Source organism: Dermacentor variabilis, chromosome 11, assembly GCF_050947875.1.
Source record: "Dermacentor variabilis isolate Ectoservices chromosome 11, ASM5094787v1, whole genome shotgun sequence".
Lineage (NCBI taxonomy): Eukaryota > Metazoa > Arthropoda > Arachnida > Ixodida > Ixodidae > Dermacentor > Dermacentor variabilis.
The window spans coordinates 57,145,906-57,169,003 of NC_134578.1; the positions used below are offsets into that span (position 1 = coordinate 57,145,906).

Below are 23,098 nucleotides of genomic sequence, written 5' to 3' on the forward strand. Positions count from 1 at the left end.
TGTGGAGCAAAGGTCGAATATATCTTGCCTAACGACCGGTTCGTTTAAGTAAGCTTCGCCATAACACAGCAGTGTTATGCGGTGAAGCATAGTAAAAGTTCAAATGGGTCATTGTCACCGGACATATGTTATGTGTTCCTTAATTATACACATGCGCACACCATCTCCCGTCACACTATGATCGCTGAGATCACCAGTAACTTCACTGTCAAGCCATTCGAATTCACTGGCAGCCATTCAAATTTTTTTCTGACGTTGGTGTGAGCCGGAAAAAAGAAAAGTGAAAATGACCTTTTTTTTTTACAATTCCTTTTTCCCCTCCCCTGCCTCAGTTGGCAAATCTCCCGACTTTCAAGGTTACTGGGTTGGCAGATATTCATATTAAAATTGGCTGTTTATGGTCTTGAACTTATGGATAAGGTATGATTCTCTGTATTTTCTTTCTCGTTCAGAACGGAAGTTTGACTTTAAGATGTAGAGTTTAAGTTCATCAAAGTTATGACCTGGTTGGTTGAAATGCTCGGCGACAGCTTTGGGAAGCTTTTTAGCTGTGTCCACGCGATGTCCGTTTAATCTGACGTTCATTGATTGTCCTGACAGGACAATCACAAACGCACACACACGTGAGCGCGCGCGCGCGCACGCACGCACGCACGCACGCACGCACGCACGCACGCACGCACACACACACACAGGTATAGACGGTTGGAGGTTGCAATTTGTTGTTTACACATTTTTGTTATGGGAAAAAGGTAACAAAGTTCTATACAGTCTCTGAAACAATATAATTTTCGGTCTAGGTAACTTTAACACTGCTATGTTTTACAGGGAACATGCCCACGACAGGACAGTTTCCAGGTAATGCCACGGGACTGGATTCACCGGGTTCTCTGCGTTGCTGGTGGGATCCAACCATCATCAATAGTGCGTTGCATTGCCATTTCGTATTAATGCATGAGGATTTCTTGGCGAGCTTTGGAGCACTGTCATGCGGAAAATGTAGTGCCTTGTATGTGCACAAAAACGCATAATTTGCAAAGACATTTAATCATTATGATCGTTTAAATGTAGAGGATTGGGAGATTTTAAGCTATAAGGAACAATTTAAAGCAAAAAAGTAAAATAAACATTCTTAGAAAAAGCATGGGGAAGCTTATAGTAGGGGCGGGCCAACTGAAATTAGGCAGTGGAACTTGGGAATTTGGACATGGGCCAAATTAAATTTGCTTGTGGGCCAACTTGGGAAGGCCATGGGTAGACATGCATAATCTAGGGAAAGCAAGTAAGCAAAACTAAGCAAAAACGAAGCCACAGCCGAGCCAAACAATGCTTGTGCATTAGTAGACAATTCTCCGAATTTCTGCAGCTTTTTTAATTGAAAGGATTTGCTGCGAGACACAGAAACATTGTGAGGAGAGAGTGTACAACTGTACTATACTGCCAGATAATTTTTTTTAACATACTGCAGCCGTATTTGCGGCTATGGCAGGGAAACTTCGAAAAATGTGATGGATACCTTAAGATAGAACAACCCATACGTGCAATTAATCAACAGTGTCATGTCATGCTGCTGTGGAACTGGTCATTAAGGTGGTATGAAGTCTGATTTTAGAGAGGGAGAGAGAGAAAAATTTTTTGAACATGCACCCTCTCTGGGACTCGGCAACTGACTTAGGTGTACGAATCAAAATTAGGTCGGTGTTGCCCTAGCAGACTGCGCCAGTGTTCTGCCAGGAAATTTTTGTAAAGCATTCAGGAAAAAGCTGGAAATATCTGGGAACTTAAGTATGCCAAATTAATAAGCACTATGAAACTTGCTATGAATATTTACTGTGGTTGATATCGCAGTTCTGTCACAGCAGCTAGATTACTTGAAGAGATGAACATTATTTGCAAGGCAAAATGCATAGTCATCTTGTCCAACTTAAGAATTTTAGCCACGAATAACTTTGTGGAGAAACACTTTAGAGCGCATGACCCACTTACATAATCGAGGACACCTTGGTGGCCACATTTCGATGTAGGTGAAATGCAATAGTGCCCGTATACGGTGCGTTGGGTGCACATTAAAGAAACCCACTTGGTCAAAATTACTCTGGAGCCCCCCCCCCCCTTATGGCATTCCTCGAAACCATGTCTTAATTGGTTTTGGCACGTAAAACCGCAGAATTCAAATTTTTTAAAGTGAAGACAAGCCGTCTGTTCAGTTTCAAGAAATGTAGCCTAAAACTTTGTGGCAGAGGGCTAGGATGTTTCCACAGTGCTTTCAAAAGACATGGATTTTGCACAGTCCTTCTCAGCGCTGTGGAAAATGGGTATCTGATAGATGTTAATTGTAACATCAGTACATTTCAACAAATTTTGAGGGCATATTTCGTGTAGCTGGCACTGAGTACAGGATTTCTGCAAAATCAAAGCTTTCTTGGCTTTCTTTTTTCTTGTGGTTTGGTGTTCGTCGTCATTTCCTTGCCAGATGTATTTGTGCACATAGTAAATATAAATAACTTGAGCCACTGGCTATGTGCGCTTTCCTAAATGTGCCCGTTCCAGAATGGGTGTGCTGCTATAACATAAGAGGAATGAAATGTGTTTATGTAGGTGTCAAACTTCTCTGTGCGTACACCTCTCACTGACAGTCTTCCCTCGACAAGCATCGTACATGGTCCCCTTGATGCAGACAACTAACGGCTACCGGCGACGGGGCTGTGCTCGTTTCATTCACTACTGCTGCTACCTCATACAAGCTTCATGTTATTTAGATTCCAACGTTGCATTGAATCTGCCTTCCTTTACATTATTACTGCTTAGCTTCAGTTCTGCAATTTGGACATACCCGCCGCAGTTGCTTAGTAGCTATCGTGTCGGGCTGCTAAGCACAACGTCGTGGGATCGAATCCCACGGCGGCCGCATTCTACGATGGGGGCGAAATGCAAAAACATCGATTTAGGTGTACGTTAAAGAAACCCAGGTGGTTCAGACTTCCGGAGTCCCTCACTACGGCGTGCCTCATAATAAGATCGTGGTTTCAGCACGTAAAGCCTCATAATTTAATTAAATTTTTAATTAATTTGGGCATATGCTCTAAGTTTGTTACAAAGTTAACTAGTGAATCTGTTTTGATTGGTAAACATCACTCGACTATTCGTTTTGCAAGTACATGCCTCTTTAATTAATCTAGCTGAGACAACAGGATTGCGATATCCACTACACGCTGTCTTTATTAAGTGTTTTTCCATTCAAATAGATAGCCTGTCACATATTCCTATGCACTTCTACACATGATGTCGATTGGTCAGATTTCTATGGACATCAAGAGTAACCAGTGGTGCAGGCACTGCTTTAGTTGCGATCTATGGTGACTGTTATATCTGTGCAACATTACAGGGATTTTTGCCAGCATTTGAAAACTGCACTTTTGATAAGTAGTTCTGTTATAATTAACACACGGAAAGTTCCGCATGCCATAAGCAACATTACTACATTTGTACAGGTAAGTGCACAACCAAAGGGAATGTGTGGGCAGCTGGCTCCAATCTTGCGAGTGCTGCAGAAGTGTTGTCAACGCGCTGTGCAGGTATACATAGCAAATAGCCAGCACCATCTTCCGCATATAATCTGTCGTAAAGGTGGAGGTTTACAAGCTGCCACTGAAGGGAATATGCTCATGCACTGATGATGTGCGTTCCCTTTGGCAATGGAGCTGCCTGTACATTTCTGTGATGGACAAGAGGAATGCTCGTGCAAAAAGCAGCATCGTTTCAGTCAGAGACAGAAGCAGCCAGAGGACAATAAGTGACAGACCTTTGCCTTAAGTTTCACGGCTACTGTAATATTTTGAGGCTGTGTGCTTGTTGGCAGTCATGCACGAAATGCTTGCACTTATACACAGGCATGCAAATTGCCCTTTTTACATTCCAGAGATGAAAAACAGCAAAATCGCTCCCAAGCCTGTGCCAGTCTTCTGTTGCGAGATGTGCGGTGATTGCTTCTCATCGGTAGACCACCTAAACAGGCACAGGTTGTCAACGCATGCAGAGAAGCCTCAAGGCAAACATCAGTGCGCCCTTTGCCCCTACTCTAGTAATAGTAGGTAAGCTGGAACAAGCTCTTGAGTTGAATGAGGTAGGCCTGTGAAAATGCAGTTTGACCTCAATGTTATGAAGTTGGTAAAATTGACATTTCATTGTGTCGAAATTTTGTGACATTGAAATTTGAATTCTATGTAGATGCAGTCACTGACTAATTTCTTTCTTTCTTTCTTTTTACATGAAAGGGCCGTAAAAATGTTCAGTTCGAAAAAATGAAATTTCAGTTACAAGAAAGTCAATTTTGTTGAACTTGAGAGCTGGCAACCACGTTTACGGTTTGATGCGGAACCAATGAAGTCCTCTTCATGACAGCCGTGCGGCACATGGAAACAAAAAAGGAAAATCAGGTCCAACACACCGTGGTAACAATCGTGATAATCGGGTGAAACACATTGTGGAAGCTGTCACATCCATTCTTCCACCAGAACCTGCCAGCTTCACCTTAGGCACTGCTCGCAGTGGTATAACACTGAATGCTACGTTCAAGAAACTATGCTGCTTTCCACACAGTCTGATCAATGCAGCATCAAAGCCAATTTGATATCACAGAAAAAGAGGTTCTCTTTAAAATTGCATTAAAGTGAGGTGACATATTAGCTCAATTGGTAGGAGTATCGCATGCGAAATGTGAAGACATTGGTTCAGATCCCACCTGCAGTAAGTTTATTTCTTGTGTTTCATTTCCCTTTATTTTGTTATGTCTGCATTTCGATCAAAACAAGTAATTCACCCTAGGCTTTCCTTGGTTTCATTGTCTGCTGGCTTCACATGAAAGGGATTAACAAAAATCAGGTCCCTAGGTTTCCCTTTGTCTCGTTCATGACTTGAATAGCGTCACATTGTAGTGACACTGAGGAATGACAAATACTGCCTAGAGTTTAGTTGAGACTCTAGCTCTTTGTTGAGCAAGCTTGTAATTGGAATAGTAGGACTCGAATCACAATACAGTCGCCAACTGTTTATTTGGACCTCGTGGGGACTGTGGAAATGTCAGAAAAAGCAGATTAAGAAAAAAAAAAGAAATCCTTTATGTCCAAGTATTTATTCGGGCTCAACAGTAGGCTTGAAGAAATCGTGAATGTGCCGTTGCACGCTGTTCTGTTTACATGAAATCAGATAAGCCTGAATCTCGGAGAGGGTTGTACGGTCACTATAGGTGGCTGAAAGCACAGTCACTGCTTGTACACGCTCCGCATGCGACGGAAGCATAGCACATGGTGCTTCATCTTTCGACTCGGAGTCGTCATCCGGCGCTGCAGCAGAAACCTGACGAATGATCTCGCCATCATCGAGTTCTGCGCATGTCAGTACAGCAGTGTCAGCACCTGTGAAACTGTCCAATGAGACGGTGTCCAGAATCGCAATGAAACCACTGCGCAGGTCTCGGCAGAACATTTTCGGCATCAGTAGGGAGCAGGCTAGGCCTACCGGCACCTGCTTGCCGGCATTCCCCAGCGCAGTCTGCACGGGCACTGTTGGCACTATCAGACACTTGATGCGATGTTTCTGTATGCCACGTTGGATCACCGCAAGCTGGGCAGAGCACACAAAGCAAACATCACCACGCCGTCACGCCGTCACCAGTCACACGAACGAAAAATGTGGCCTATTCGCAGCGTCGTGCACGAAGAAAGAAACAAATCAGCTGCTGGATTGTCTTGACATGGCTTACTAAGCCGAGACTGGAACTGCTGTAGCCATGAACCAGGCAGAAACGATGGTGATGAGTAGGGATTTGCAGTAGCGCCACTTCGTGGGGCAGCAAGGAGGCTCCGTTCAAAACAAAAATGGCATTCAGCAGGTCGAACCATGCACCTGTCAGAGTCGGTGCATGGTGCTCTCGATCGAGTTGGCTCAAGGAGTGTCTGAAAAATCAGACGAGAAGTTGCAAGGTGTCCGAACTTTCGGCAGTTGTTATACATTATGGTCTATGGGGAGAATGGCGGTGCTGCGAAGCAGACCCAATAATCAAGCATATTCGAATTTTTGGAGTCCGAAAAATCAGTCGGCAACTTTAATAGTGGTGAATGCAGTTGTCCAATATGATAAAATGGGTCGTGTATGTCCACTTATATACCTGGCTGGTCATTCATTCTGAAGCAATTGCTAGTGCATGTGTACATTTGAGGATGTACAACACTATTTGTGATGTCCATACAGTCTGATCAGACCCTCCACGTTTGCTATAGAATTTGCAGCAATGCTAAAAAAATTTCGGTTGCTGTAGGCACTTCTTGCGCCGAGCAACAATATAGAACAGTAATAGTCCAATAAATATGAACATCAACAAGAAGTAAAACAACTATGTATGCCAGTACTAATAACGTGTCCCCAAAACAGTGGGACCTGGTATACCGTATTTACTCGATTCTAAGCACCCCCTTTTTTTCACGATCGCGATGCCCAAAATGAGGGGGGGCGCTTACATTCGAAAAATCTAGAATGATCCTTCCTCCCCCTTTTCGCTGCAACATCACGACGAGACGGGTGCGAGAAATAAAATTTTATTTTGCAAACATCCAAAAGAAAAATCGGTGCAGAACATGAGCCCACGGCTTGTGTCGGATACTTAGTCACTATCACTGCCACTCACGAGTCCGTGCGGCTCTGCAGTCCGGCTGTGCGGCAAGATCGCACCGCGGACGCCGTTCCACGTCGGGACTCCGACGGCTCCGGCTCGATGACAGAGCGAGCAAGCGTGCTTGGCGGTCTTGGCTACGCGCTCTTTGTAACAAATGGGGGGGTGCTTAGATTCGCATGCAAACTTTTTTTGCCAATTTTTTTGCGAAAATAGAGGGGGGTGCTTAGAATCGGGGGGTGCTTAGAATCGCGAAAATACGGTATTTAGGTTCTTTCATTTTCGTTTATCTTTAATTTGGGGGATAAAAATCAGCTGTTGTTTTTACAGAGGGAAACTGGGGAGAAGTCGAGGGTTCTTTGTTGTCTGGCAGGAAAATCAAAGAGAAATCGGGGAGTTTGTTGTCTGGCAATCCAAAGTTCAGAATTTTCTTGTAACATTTACAAACAATTAACACAAGCAGTGATCTTCTTTTGGACACAAACATTGTATTTAAACAAGCAAAGAGTGAAATCTGGGGACTGCACTTAGGTACTACAGAAGAGTATGTGCTTTGCTCCGTTTTCCTTAGCTGATGGCAACACGGGCTATGTAAGAACTGGTGCTTAACCTCTGTTCAAAAGGGATCGCAGTGGCCGGTAGAGAGTCTGCAATGGGGAAGCATACAAAACAACAAATTCACAGTAGTATAGTGTCATTGTTCATTGCTCTGAGGTTGCTAAAGTGGCATCTACCTAAGACCTTGCCCCTGTGCTTTGCACCGGGTCGCTTCGCTGCCCTTGGTAGGAACCCTCCCTGCCAGGCATGGTGGTGAAGCATAGACAAAAAAAACTGCTGCAGAAGTGAGGGATGGAAGGCACACTATAATCCAGATGTTAAAAAAGAAGAGGAAAGAAAAATGTTTTAACAAGCTTTCGAATGCCTGACCTCCAAATCCCAAGCACAGTGCTGTGAGTGCCATGCCATGAAAGACGAATGGAGGGCGAGCTTATTCTGAAGTATTCATCTGTGGTCGCGTAGTGTAACTCGGCTAGGGACAAACAGGCAAAAGTATGTCTGCATCTGTAGTACCTAGGCACAGTCCCCACATTTTTCTCACAAATTGTGCATGCGCGCGTCAGCAAAACACAGCATTTCTCTGTTGAGTCTGTGCCATAGACAAAACGGAAACATGCTTGCAAATCATGTGACGGACTCACCTCTACCAATCCTTAGTGGCAGGCATTAATAATACATTTAAAAAAAGCCACATCATCAAAAAAAGAAGAAAAGAAAAGGTAGAGACGGGTTTGACGATTCCTTCACTTTGTTCTCTGCACTTTCTTAAAAGTAGTGTATACAGGCATGCATGGTAGGAGGTGTGATTCTTCTCTTTATCTTGCAAGCCCTTGCTGGCATACATTATCATACGCATTGGGAATACTTCCATGTCCATCCCAGACCTGTCGGCCTTTTCGTTCTTGCTTGTTGTCCTGTTTTACTGGTTCCCAATATAAGCTCATGCAATAAAATCAGTGGAATTGCCCTTCTTTGAACGTAGTTGGGTGAACATCTCAATGTCACAGCTATAGTTGTGACATTGAGAAGGTACCATTCAATGCAGAACATCAGTGGTGCGTTATTTGCTTCCTGGCTCATTATTGCTGTTTACAAGTATGCGATCTGCAAGAAGTGTGATGCAATGCGCCATTGTCGTATTCAGATAACGTGGTACTAAAAAACAATAAGCTTTCATTCTCTCAAGATCTATAGCCCCTGAATAAATTGCCGGTAAATTATTGCTTGAGTGTTAAGCGAAAACGAGGCATATAGCATAGTTACATATGTATTAATATTATTAATATTGTGATACTGCCTTAACCACTTGCTCACAAAATATTTGCAGTGTTCTGCAGTTTTGTAACACCTGCATTTATTTTTATTATTTAAAAAGGGGAAAACCTTGGGGAGAAGTTGGGTTTACAGAATGTCTACCAACTGGGAAAACCGAGACTTCTCAGGGATTTTGGATAGTCTGGAAATACTAGGGGAAGTTGTGCTTCTATCAGGAAAAAGCAGGAGTCATCTTATTGAAAGGGAACGAAGGCTCGAATAAAAGAGAGAAATCGTAACGTGTTGTTGACGCCGTGTCCTTGGTTGGAGGAGTTGCCAGAGTACAGTCAACGACCGATTTTACGGGCGCCCGATTTTTGGGACACGCCCAATAATGCGGACAGCTTTGCGGCACCACCACGTATTCCATAGAGTCATTGTACAAGAATGACAAGAACGTCTGAAATTTCGGATACAAGATCCCTTCGCCAGCCAATTTTCCTGACTTTTTGCCACGACCGCAGGTCCGCAACGGCATTAATCAAAGCCAACACCGCTGTTTTGATTATCTCGCCGCCTCGAACCGGTACTCTCGCATGTAGATCCGCGGCCTAGCTGCTTTGACGTTCGCTATTGAGGTTCTTGCCGTTCGGTGCCATGTTTTTCACGGAAATAATTCGCCGCTGTCAGCAGTAGCACTGACTCCGCCTCTGTAATCATCGCGATTGGCTTCGAAGCTTAGAAAGCACGGTGCGTTGCATATTGTTGGTTCCCGAAAGGCAGCTTCGCCTCAGCACAGCAATGTGACGCGGTGAAGCATCCGTGTAGTATTGCAGCGAAGCTTCAGCGTGGGAAGGGGCAATTGTCACGGGATGCAGTATGTATTCTCTAATACATGCGCGCACCAGCCGTCTCCTGTAACAGTACGAGCACCGATATGCCTAATGAGTGTGCTGGTAGGCATTCAGAGCTTTTTCGGACGTGCCTGCGGCGATTTAAGCCCTTAACTACTTCGTTACCGCGAGAAAATGGTAGTTTTTATAGGTCTCAGGAAAAAATATTTACCACTACAAATAATATTCAAGCACACCACACGTTGCAGCACAGCATATTGTGCATAATGAAATGCTCTTTCCAAAGACATACAAAGACATGCTCGGTATTCTGGTGTGTCTTCCGGCCAGGGTGGAATTGATGCCGACAAATGGCTGAACGTTTATGAACGGATCAACACCAGCTACAGGTGGGACCCGACCCTTATGCTCTCCAACATGCTGTTTTGCCTCAATGGTCCACCACAGGTGTGGTTCGAGACGCATGATGCTGACATTACAAGCTGGTACTCTTTCAACGAGGAGATCCGCGACCTTTTTGGTGACAGCACTGGTTGGCAGCTTGTTGTGCGGAATGAACTGGTGCCTCGTGCACAGACATCTACCGAGTCATATGTTGCTTACATAGAGGACTTTATTGCTCATTGCCGCCGGGTTGATGAGCACATGTGCAAGTCCGAGAAGGTTTCTCATGTGCTGAAAGATATTGCCAACGACGCTTTTAATCTGCTCATTTATACCAATGTTGACACCATCGACACCATCATCAAAGAGTGCCACTGCCCAACACGGCAGGAACTTCATCGTGTGATGCCGTTCAGCCGGCCTCCACCTATGACATCACTTGCATTGTTCATCGCGAGATTGAAGCTGCCTCTCCAGCACCTTTTCAACCTCCCATGTTCCCGATGCCCGCCAGTGACCCATCTCCACCATTGGTGTCCCTCATCCAGGCTGTACCATACTTACTCAATTCTAACGCGCCCCCGATTGTAGTGCACACCTGTCTTCCGTGACTAAAATAATTTAATATAAAGTGAAATAATAGGAATAGTTGATAATTCTAGAAGTACAGCAAGGTACTCTTTTTGTGTCTAATAAAATAGTAAACTGCGAGAAAGGCATCCCTGTGGCTGGATCCCAGTGAAATCATGCCAAAAGAAAATGGTTGGCGAGGTTAGTGATAACCCAAGTTGCCAGAATGAAATTTCCTGCATGTGAAGTCCGCTATTTTCTTCCTTTTTGTGTGTGTGTGCTTCATTCAATTCTGTGCTATTCTTACGCAAATGTCAACTGACCAGCTTGCAAGCACGTGCGGTGAATTGCTCCAGCAATCAACCTTATCTATCCCTGCAGGGGTGTCTGCATCAGCAGGCGTTTGGTGCGTTGCGAAACCACGTACCCCGGAGAACATGAGAGTTGGACTGTCCCATGTGTAGCCATGCGCGGCTTAGCCATGCCTGGGAAAAGGGCATCCTGGGGATTGAGCCGATGCCGGGTGTTCGGGCCTTTAAGGCCCCCCGGTGAAGGCAATACACCTCTTTGGCCTCTGCTTCACATAGACGGCACCTCCAGACTGACCCACCTGGAGGGAAACGGCAGTCGCCTTTTCCTGGCCCCCTCTTAAATATTTATCTTTCCCTTTGAATATTCTATTGTTCCTGTCTCCTATATACTTAATTTCGTTTCCAAGTTTCTGGGCGGCTAGGGTTAACCATGTGAGCATGGCCTTCCTTGGTCATGGTCACAGAGTTATGGCTAGTGGTTTTTAAAACACTCCTGTGTTGGGCTTCTTGGAGGGCACACAGTTTAGCTGCCGAACGTATAAGTATTTTCATGGATAAAACTCCCCCTTCAGCAAAACCTGATCGGAGACTGAAAAGGCACCGGACCGAGGTAATAAACTTTACTAAACCTTGTGATAGCTTTACAAAGTTTTTTTGTGATCACGTCTGAAATTGGACAAAAAATTTTCCCCTTTCTCATTGCCAAAGCACTTAAAAAGTGTATTGGTCAGACCTACAAAGCAAAGAAAATGAGTTCTGGAGACCTCTTGCTCGAAGTTATGATGGCTGAGCATAGCAGACAGATTATGAAACTTGAGAAGATCGGTGACAACATTGTGTCTGTCTCGCCACATCATACACTGAACTACGCTAAGAGTGTAATCTCAGAAACAGAATTTGTAAGATGCACAGACCAGGAAATCGAAGAAGCCTTGAGTGATGAGGTTGTTTTGGCTGCAAGAACAAAATATAGAAAGATGACAATGAAATTCCGACCAAATACATTGTGCTGACCTTCAACTCTATAACACTTCGAAGTTCAGTTAAGGCCGCTTTCCTGTAATTTGGAGTAAGACCATATTTGCCCAATCCCCACCGGTGCTTTCGGTATTGGAAATATAGGCACGGATCCCAATTATGTCGCGGAAAGGCAACTTGTGCTAAATGCGGTCAAACAGGCTATGGTGATGAAACGTGCATAAATGAGTTTTGTTGTGCGAACTGCGAGGGTCAGCATGCGGCCTTTTCCAGATGTCCTGAGTGGAAAAAAGAAAAAGAAGTGATTGCACTGAAGGCACAGAAGAACATATCATACATTGAAGCCAACGATAGTCATGCTTGCCGATAGAGGTACTTATGCACAGGCTGCGCATAGGGGGCATGTGCTGTGAACGGCAGCAGTTGGAACCCAGGTGGAGCTGCTGGACAAAGTGTGAGTGCTCCGGCCCTCACCCAGAGAAATAACATGCACATTGCAACCCTCTCCCAAGACGCCCAGAGGCTTCTGCTGGGGCTGGTATCGGCCAGCACGCAGTAGAGGGCACGAAGGTGTAAACGGCAGTGCTGAAGGACCGCTTTTTTTCCAAGAAAGTGGCACCTTCACCAAGCACCAGCAGTAATGAATGCCCAAAGGGCAATGATATGATGTAAGTGTGTCTGCTGGACACGGATCAAACAAAAGAGCCTACATCTGGTAGGCAAAAAAAAAAAAAACTCTGTCAACACCCTGGAAAACGGAAAGAAGGTAGACTTCCTGTCGTCACTGCCCCTCCAAAGGAGACATGATCTGAAAGGCATTTTTGCAAGCTTTTTGCTCATTTACATATGTTGTCTTTGTGACTTTCTGCGTAGTATTTCTTCATGAAGTATTTAATAATCCACATCATAAAATATGGCTACTATTGTGAAGTGGAATTGCCATGGTTTGAGAACTAATATTGATGACATTAGACAGTTTTAGAATAGCGTTCACCTTACGTACGTTAAACGTAAGCACCTTTGGGGGATATTACAGTGCGCGCCCTTTCAAGTCTTTTAGTTTACCATACGGAAACGCAAATGTAAAGAAGACGTTATAAAGCAGAGCACCGTCTGGTGCCTCATGTCAAACATATCCAAGCCAAGATGATTCATTAGCAACCATCCTGCTGTTACTATGTGGATGCATCTTGTCAGGCCTATGGGCGCCACATTCGCCGAACGATTTCAGAAAATGGATGTGCTATGCGCTCATAACTAACCTTTCAGGTGAGTTTAGAGAAAGCAAAAGCTCATTACAATAGTTACTGGCGATCAACGCTAGCAAGAGGGTAGCCATCACAAGAATTCACGCTGGGTGAATTCACGCTGGGTGCCGCCATGTTCGATAACGCTATTTCTTAGCGTCCGTAAACATTACGAACATTAAACTCGCCAAATAATGTATGTTATCATAGCGCACCTAAACTGCAGAAACCCAATAACGTTTAGAGCATTGAGGAAGACGCTATTTCTTTACGTACATACTGCGTTCATGTTCGTTTGCAAATGCTATTCTAAAACTGTCTATTTACTATCTTTTCGAGGATGTTGAGGCTTCTGTTATGTGTTTGCAAGAAGCTCATTTGAAAAGTTGCTACAAACAACCTCTACATCAATATAACATCTTTCGCAAAGATAGCGGACAGTCTTCAGTCGCATTCGGAGGAGTCGCTATGGTGGTCGCTCAAGGAGTCCAAGTGCACAAAGCGAAGCTTAACGCCAATTTAGAAGCTGTTGCGGTAAAGATTCAGACACAAAAAATAATAGTATGCTCCCTGTACTTAGCACCAGGGAAGAACATCACAAGAAACGAGCTAGAAAATCTTGTAAAAGAACTTCCAGAACCTTACCTTTTATTGGGTGATTTTAATGCTCATAACGTCTGGGGCAAGAGCCACACTGACGCGAGGGGGGAAATGGTAGAATTTTTAGACAACTGCAATGTGTACCTTTCTAACGATAGAAAGCCAACATATTTTATTGCGAAAACACAATCTACTTCAAGCATTGACATCTCTTGTGGCACGCTGTCACTTGCTACATTTTTTTCTTGGGACGTTGGGGAAAACCCACACGAGAGCGACCACTACCCTATAGTACTTAAACCAATTGACGTTCCTCCAACAATGCCAGTATGAAGACAGAGATGGAAGCTGGGTAAAGCAGACAGGTCTCTTTTTTTGGAAAGCTCTGAAATAGGAATTGACGACATCATCGCACTTGATATTGACGATTTATGCTTTCGCAATAACGGAACAAATTTCGGATGCGGCTGAAAACTCCATACCACTTTCACAAGGGAAGCTTCCACGTAGACTAAAACCGTGGTGGAGTGACGCATGTGATAAATCTCGTAGGAAACAAAACTGTGCATGGTCTCGACTGAACAAGTATCAACTTTCAAAAATTTATTGTTATTTAAACAAAAGCGCAGTGAGGCTAGAAGGGAAAGACTTAGCAAGAAGAACATCATGGATGGAATATGTGAGCTTGATAAACAGTAGCACGAGAAGTAATTTAGTCTGGGAAAAAGTGAGAAAAATTGACGGTGTTCATACAGAATACAGACTGTATATTTGACGAGAAAACAGATCTTAAAGGGCAAGCAGGTATATTTGGCGAGCACTTTGCTGGAATTTCGAGTGATGCTCACTGCACTTTTGACTTTCTTAAGATAGAGTCCACTGCAGAAAAGAAAAATCTTCGGATATCACTTATTAGTACTGAGCCATATAACTCTCCTTTTACAAAAACTGAATGCTTCGATGTGATCAATTTATAAAAGCCATTCATCAGGCTCGGACAACATACACTATGAAATACTGTGACACCTACACGCAAACACATACGACACAATCCTTCACTTCTTCAAAAGGTTGTGGATGGAAAGATATTTTCCAAAAGCATGGAAGGCTTTAGTTAGACCACTTCTAAAGCCTTGAAAGGAATGCTCTGACCAAAGCGGTTATCATCCTATTGCTTTAATCAGCTGTTTAGGAAAAACATTTGAAAGAATGGTTAACAAAAGGCTTATGCATCATTTGGAAAGTAACGGGTTACTTGATCAGTACCAGTGTGGCTTCAGAGCCAATCGCAGTACAGTCGACCAATTACTCAGGTTAGGAACGAGAATCCATGAATCTTTCATGCAAAGGCAACATTGCATCTCCGTTTTCTTTGACTTGTCAAAAGCATATGATACGACAGGGAGATATGGCGTGTTAATGGACTTGCACAGATACAGAATAAAAGGGCACATGCTTGGTGTAATGAAAAGCTATGTGGATAACCAAATTTTTCAGGTCCTCTGTATAGCTTCAGGTTTGGAGTAACTTCGTCTGTTTTATACAGGAGAATGGGGTGCCACAAAATGGAGTATTACGTGTTACACTACTTTTAGTGAAGCTCAACTCGATAACTACATTTATTCCATCTTCCTTAATGTATCTTTATGTCGATCACATTCAACTTTGTTGCTCCTCTTGTAATATGGTTACTTGCGAGTGCCAACTCCAGTTGGGCAAGAACTCTATAGTGCGATGAGCAAATGAAAATGGTTTTAAATTTTGCCCAGAAGAAACAACATGCATACCTTTCAGTCAATACCGAAGCCTCAAACCAGACCCATCATTACATATTAAGCTTATAAGAACTTCTTGTTGGGCAAGTTGGTGCATATTAACAGTTTTATAACTGTGCAAACAAACAACCACAGAGAGAGAGCACACAAGGACAGGCGCAGTCCTTTTAGGAACTGTTTTTAGGAACACATTTTAGGAGCCAATAGTCATTCCTTCCTTTTTTATCAGGTTCGCTTTTTTCGACGTTTGCTATTAAGCTTCTTGCCGTTGGGTGCCGTGTTTTCCATTGAAAGGATTCGCTGCTGTCAGCAATGTCACCGACTCCGCCTTTGTGGTCCTCATGATTGGCTTTAAAAGCTTGGAAAGCACAGTGCGTTGCATAATGCTGGTTCCCAAGGGTCAGCTTTGCCTCTGTACAGCAACGTTACTTGGTGAAGCGTATGCAAAAGTATTGCAGTGAAGCATAACAAGCGTGGGAATGGACTATTGCCACGAGACACAGTATGTATTCCTTAATTATACACACATGCACACGGTATCTCCTGTCACAGTACAAGCACTGATATGCCTAATACGTGTACCGACAGGCCTGCAGAGCATTTTCGAATGTGCCTGGGGTGGTTTGAGCCCTTAAGGGCAGTAAATGACATGCATTTATTTTATCCAATTGGCTGATTTTTCGGACGTTTTCGCGGCCCCAAGGGAGTTTGAAAAATTGGACGTGGACTGTGCAACTGACCAAGAAGATGCTTCAAATGTTCCGTGGGGTGAACGAGTGGTGGAAGGAGGACAAGAACAAAAAGAACCTATGCATTGAGGAGTGAAAGGGAAAGGAAGCATGCTGCCACTGTTTTGAAGGAGCTTGAGCTCAAAATACAGTGTTGACTGATGCCGAGGTGCAGGTGTCCCTCATACAAACTGAAGCAAACTATTTAAAGCAATGAAACACAACACTGAAGTGTCGTGCGTGGGCTGAGATTATGTTAGGAGAGTTGAGGTTGACTTACGAGCTGTTGAGAGAGAATCTCTATTGTGACAAAGTCCGCGCCTCATGCAACTGAACTTGCTAGCACTTGACAGAAAGAGGTCATATTCAAAAATATTTGTTTCTGTATGCATCTCCTTTTTATTTGTATTTGAGAATCTCAGACTCTATTTGCGATTTTTTTTAAGACATTTTATTTTCTGCGCATTTTACTAGCCCCTCCCTTCTATTCGCTTCTTGAATAACATAAACACTATTCCTTAGTATTCAAACTGGATTAAGTCGTTCTTTAAAGTTTGCTTTTCATATGCTTACTAGAGAGTGACAGCATCGGGCGACATGTTTTCAGCCCGTCTTGACATAAAACATAGTTCTGCGTCACTCAGGGAATTTTGCAAAAGCACTCAGGGAAAACCTGGAGAACTCGGAATTCAGAAATGTGAACTTGGTAGACACCCTGTTGCAAGATGAACCTTCTTTTGCTCCTTGGGAGATGAAGCATGCGCAATGTGACTTTAGGTTAATGAAGAACAGAAAACAGTCTACCAAGAGAGGCTTCACTAAGTGAATATTTTGAAATAGATACAGTATATAATTTATGCACGAAATATTTTACAGATGGATCAGAAAGCAATGATAATGTAGGCGCTGCAGTCACATCGAATCAATTTGAAAAACAAATGAAACTTCCAAGTCGGCTACTGTGTTTACTGAAGAATTCTATGCCATCTCGTCAGCTCTTGAAGACATCCTGAAAAGAGAAAATGACCATCTGTCATATTTAGTGACTCGCTGAGCTCTCTTCAAGCTCTCGCATCTAGGGTATCATAGAAATCATCTATTGAGGAAAATACAATATCAGTACACTAAATGTCATAAGAGAGCTTTAAACATCACTTTATGCTGAGTTCCTAGTCACGTAGGAATCCCCAGTAATGAAAGAGCATATTTTATGGCAGCCGGCACCAAAGATCTGGAGCTATATGATGTTGGCCTACCTTGGCAAAATTATAAAGGCACATTAAAATCAGCAGCTGTAAAACACTGGCAGAAACTGGGATCATCAAGAACATAACAAGCTTCATTGCATAAAACCTGTTTTACGAGAATGGCACAGTTGTCGCCACAAAGATTTTATGAGGTAATCCTATGTCACTTAAAATTGGTCACAAAAGGCTGACCCTCAGTTACCTAACAAATAACGAACCACAACCAACATGCCAATACTGCGGCGAACTTTTAAACATTCTACACATTTTAATAGCATGTCGTGGCTTGGAAAAATAGAGACAAAAGATATTTCAAAATTTTTTACAAAAAAAATTCCTTTCCATTTCATGCTTTATTGAGCGATGAACCACTTGTGCCATATGAAGATATTTATAACTATTTAAATGCCATAGGAACCCTACAAGGACTGTAGCACATTTCATGTTCTTATATTTTTACTTAGCCATGTACACCACTCGGCCGTGTACACCATTTTACCAAATTTGAACAAATGAGCTAACTCGAAAAACTTGCTTGGCACATTATAGCCTGCACGGCTGCTGCGCCATTAAAATTTCAAATCATCGTAATCATCACGAACTTTGTGTATGCAGGTATGACGTGGACGCGCATGAGCGTACTCACAATGGCGTGAAGCCGTTCGTGTGCCACCTGTGCCAGAAAGGGTTCGTGCAGCGATCCCAGCTGCACGTGCACCTGAAGAGCCACGCCGGCGAGAGGCCGCACGAGTGCCTGGAGTGCGGCAAACGCTTCGTGCTCTTCTCGCACCTCAACTACCACCGGAACAACGTGCACGGCAAGGCCGAGAAGTCCCATGTGTGCCCGCAGTGCGGCAGGGGCTTTGTCCGGCGCGCTGTGCTCGGCCGGCACATGCTGTCGCACGAGACTGATAAGCCGCATGTCTGTTCGGTGTGCGGCAGGACGTTCTCTCGGCTGGACAATGCCAAGACGCACCTTCGGCGGAAGCACCCGGAGTCCGACGGAGACATTTACACCACGCCCATGGCGAACCTGTCGGAGGAAGCGGAAAGTTACGGCGCTAGCTTAAACATGGGCGGACCTTCCGAGTTATACGAAAGCCCGACATCGTCGGGAACGTGCGCCGGCACTGCCGTTGATAGAGGCTCGGAAACGGCAGACACGAGCGGCTTACGAACACTAAGCGGGCCTTAGTCTATTCGCCCTCAAAAATGGTGGTATAACGACAGAGACCGTGTGCAGAACAAGAAGGGCACATGTGGAACGCAACACTTGGAACAAATTTTCGAAATATGGTTGCCGACGATGCTCATTCAAGGTGGTGGAAAAAAGAGCGGAAGTTCAGTGCACGTATACAGGGTCTTGAATGTGCGTCTGAAAAGCAGGCCCTGGCTCAGACTTGTGTCGCCGCCTGCTGGCAGCAGCAAGAAGGTGCTGCTGCCGCATAAGTGGCCGATTTCAAGTGCCGGCTTTTCAGACACCACTTTCTCCATAGGCAAAAACAGTTTCTCATTCTTGTCTTAAACAACAGGCGACTAATCGTGCCATGTGTTACACTAAATGAAGTCGACAACAAAATGCGATCGTTCTGCAAAATTTGAGCAAGAACAGTGCAGCGGTGAATGCAAAATCTTTTTTTGAACAAGTGCAGCCAAATATTCAGGACCCTGCATATGCACGCTGGTGGACGTTCTTTTTTGTTTACTGATGTGCGCATGAGCCTTTAAGCGCCAGTCTACGTTTATTTTTCAAGAGGCAGGAGGAGTGATTAGGTAGCAGTGAAATGGTGCAGAGACATGACACGGCGCAGGGGGCTGTACGTTTTGTAGGTTTATGCGCCGGTTGGACGCAAAGTGTTCGCGTCTATTTCTATCGTATAAGATGCATTGTTGCAATTGGCTGCTTTAATGCAGTGGACAAACTCTTGGCCCCTGGAAGTGCCTTGTAAGGGATGTCTAGTGTACAGAACCTTGTTGGCGGGAAGAGCAGACTATACCAGGACTCTTCATTTCTCTGTCCACCGCTTTGATTGACGCTCATCGGCGAGGAACTTAAATACTTTATCAATCTGGCCTTTCGAAAAAATAATCAGGCAGATGCAGTTTGTCGCGATTGCGTTAACATCCCTAGTTTTATTTCTTCACGTTGCATAGCGTAGCTGGAAGTGTTGACCTACGCAAGAAAGTAAAAGCCCCATATAGTGTTTCTGTATGGTACCTTAGGAGTAACTCTGGCTCCAAACTGCTGGCAGCACCGTCGCATAATTGCGACGTCACTTCTTCTGGCCTCACACGTGGCTTCCAAGAACGGTCCGTGCACGCAGCCCGATCTTAGGGGGCGATTTGACTCAGATGTAAGGTGATGCTATTCCTGTCCACATCGTCGTTATGTATCATGATTCTTTCTTGCCCCCTCCTCATGTGCAGCATACAATTTTGTATAATTACTAGAGGGAACTGTGGCACTAGTGTCTATGGAAGCGGCAAGCAGGACAGTTCAGCCAGCATGAAAATGTTTAGTATTGCATGGATTTGCCGAAACTTCATTGTTCCTGCTCAAATGGCTTCATCACTTTGCAAAATGTCCATTTTTAAGAAAGTACTGCATTATCAATAAATCCGAGGACACCTAAGCACTTCTTATGAGTTGTGAACGCGAAAGCATTAAAGGGACTGACAAACAGTTTTCATCATTCCCATTTTCTTTAGTGCAATGGAAAGCTTACCGGTCAGAGTGTCTATCATGAAGTGCTAACGCGCAAAGCGCCGTGGAACATTTTTTATCAGAATTTTTTTATCTGCAGTGAGGATGTAGTTGTTCACTAGAAGCATGCTGAAAACAGTGATAGGTGAGCGCGATAGCGATTATACGCCGGCATTAGTAAGAGGCATACGGGTGGCCGTGCTTTAACAAAGTATAATTTTGTTTATCAAGCCGATGTTCCTGCGATTCGTGTTTTCCGAATTGTTAAATGACTTCTGCGATAATAGCTACGTGTTTTCGTGGTTTCCTGTCCAATTGCTTTGGTACTTAACCAGTCAAAACGAAACCAATCGGATCGAAAACACGTCTTTACATGTGTTACGGAGTTCAGCGTATTGCCTTAGCCACGCGTGTTTTTTATTTCTGAAGCATAGAATAATTTCGCGAGTGTCTAATAATATGCCGACCGAAATTTTAAGCACTATTGTGGTGTAGTTAACAGTCGACTTGCGTACAGTAATCTCGTGGAATGTATCCAAAGTGCTGGGATTTCACCGCCAGGTCTCCTCTTTTATTGGTTTTTGGGACTTTGCCAGTTTGAAATGATAATTCCGAGGCGAAGTTGGAACGCAGACGAGAGCTTGCGTGGATAGCACAGGCTTGCGAGGGTGACGTTCCGTTGCGGCGATGCTCTCTTTCACCCTCTCTACTCCGGTGAGGCGCGCTTGCGACGTGGCGTCGCGGCCAATGGGAATTTAGGTGCCGTTTCGCTGCTACAGACGCCGGCTTTCTCTCAATGTGCCATTTGATGCTCTTGCATCAATAATCAATAGACATTGTTAAATTGTCCAAAGGCAGGATTCGAACACAGGACATCTAAGCACAGAAGCACGATATTGAAACCATAACACGGACGCATGGACAACCGGTATCCCTGCAATTAGCAGCGATTATGCGTTCTTGCAGAGTCTCATTACCTTCTGCATTAAAAAAGCGTAAACTGCTTTGAAATTCAATTAAATTTAGGCCCAGTTAAAGCGTAATAAACGAAGCCACATCAACATCTGAAGGCCCAAGCACGAAGATCAGACAAATACATGTACTACCCATCATTCCCGTGGTGGCTGAACGATCGCAGCGCCAGAGTTCCCTCTAGTAATTATTGTAGGAAACTCCCATGTTGTGCCGAACACAATATATAAGAGATATATACACCACTTGGGTTGTAACAGTAATCGTCATATGTCTGGCTTGCGTTTCCTTTCTTGAAAACTCTGCGCTCGCTACTTTCCTGTCACAAAAATTTGTCGCGTTGATAAGGCGCTTGCCGTTCGTGACCTGCAAGTACCGGGTGCGCAGCTATAAAGAAAGGAAAATGCGGGCAAGATAGGCGATGACTGGGGAAAAGATAAGCTCCAAATAGTGCAAACTGTTTTATAGTGGGCAGCAGGGCAGCGCATACTGGCTCTGCCTTTCGTGTAATAAATTCCTTCCTGCGTCCTTGTACACTGTCGAAATCGGCTGTATTCAATGTGTGTTGACCACCGCATGCGCTCGCTCGGTCGACCAGTTCGAGCTGGTCCGTCGAAGGAGCTGGACAGCGCTGCCTTCCATTGCCGTCTGCCGGGACGTGCTATGGCGGTGAGCTCTGGTGCGCTTAATTGCACATGCCCATACCGTGTGGTAGAGCGTTCATCGCAGTGTGGACGTTCATAGGAAAACAGTCTATACGACAGTGTATATAGAGTGGCACAGACTCAAGTGTGGATGTGTGTTTGTAGTTTCCGCTATACTATATCATGCAGTGGGGTCGAAGTGCGCCATTTTGCTACAATTCGACTCGCCTGCTCCTGGCTGCGCCCACCCAAGTGCCACATGCGCCGACTGCGCGAAAGTGCGGTATTTTCGCGTTGTAATTCACTGCAGTGCAATGTTTTCAGCAGGTTTATGCAGCTTCAGTCAACGACCGATTTTTCGGACATGCCCGATAATTCGGATGCGTTCGAGGCACAGCCACGGTAACCCGTAGAGTTAATGTGTAAGACCGTCTGAAATTTCGGGCCCAAAAACCCCTCGCCGTCCGATTTTCTGGGCTTCTCGCCATGACCGCAGCTCCGAAACGGCATTGATCGAAGCCACTATCGCCGCCATTTTGATTATCTCGCCGCCTCGAAAGGCGCTCTCGCACGCAGATCCTCTGGCAGCTGTAGCCACCACCGGGGCTACGCTAGGCCTAGCTACTTCTGCGTTCGTTTCCAAGCTTGTTGCTGTTAGTGCTGTGTTTTTTATTAAAAAATTTGCCGCTATTAACAATGGCGCCACCCGCCGTGGTTGCTTAGTGGCTATGGTGTTGGGCTGCTAAGAACGAGGTCGCAGGATCTAATCCCGGCAACGGCGGCCGCATTTCGAGGGGGGGCGAAATGAGAAAACACCCGTGTACTTAGATTTAGGTGAAGAACCCCAGGTGGTCGAAATTTCCGGAGTCGCCACTATGGCCTGCCTCATAATCAGAATGTAGTTTCGGCACGTAAAATCCCACAATTTATTTTACAATGGCGCCGACTTTGTAATCCTCACCAGTGGCCAACGGCTTCTAAGCTCAGAAAGCACGACGCGTTGCATAATGCCAGTTCCCGAAAGTCAGCTTCGCCTCAATATAGCAGTTTACGCGGTGAAGCATACGCGAAGTGTTGCGGTGAAGTATACCAAGAGTGGGCAGATGCGATTGTCACGGGGCAAGTATGTATTCCTTAATTATACACGCGTGCACCCGCCGTCTCCTGTCATAGTACGAGCACTGATACGCCTAATAAGTGTACTGTCAGGCTTTCAGAGCTATTTCGGACGTGCCTGTGGCGATTTGAACCCTTGAGGGCAGTAAGAAGATATGCATTCGTAATGCAAAAAAAAAAAGGGTAAGGCATGCAAACACGGACACATGAGAAGCGGACAATACGAACGGCGTTGGTGTTGTCTACTTGTGTCCGTGTCTGCACGCCTTACCTTTATTTTTGCATTATGAATCCTTACCGACTAGCTCAGCTTTCTGTCGGTATGCATTCCTCTTTTTCGCACGTTTGCGCGGCCCCTAGGGAGTCCGAAAAATCAGACGTTAGCTGCACTCAACTATACGAATTTATTTGAGTACATACGGTAAATCAGTGCGCGACTCGATTATCTACTACTGTATTTTTCGTCTATTTTGTGAAATACTTGGCCTA

At 44.6% G+C, this 23,098-nt stretch overlaps 1 protein-coding gene across 3 annotated transcripts in view; it reads left to right on the forward strand.

The window, feature by feature from the left end:
• The window catches only part of LOC142564619 (uncharacterized), a 45,978-nt gene extending 24,595 nt beyond the window's left edge, over positions 1 to 21,383 (forward strand). For all 3 annotated transcript variants that reach the window (XM_075675685.1, XM_075675687.1, XM_075675686.1), the window contains 3 exons: positions 829 to 924; positions 3,920 to 4,091; positions 17,789 to 21,383. In XM_075675685.1, the coding sequence (XP_075531800.1) occupies positions 829 to 924; positions 3,920 to 4,091; positions 17,789 to 18,368 (848 nt within the window). In that variant the 3' untranslated portion in view covers positions 18,369 to 21,383. The remainder of the gene's footprint in view (positions 1 to 828; positions 925 to 3,919; positions 4,092 to 17,788) is intronic.
• Positions 21,384 to 23,098: the final 1,715 nt, after the last annotated feature.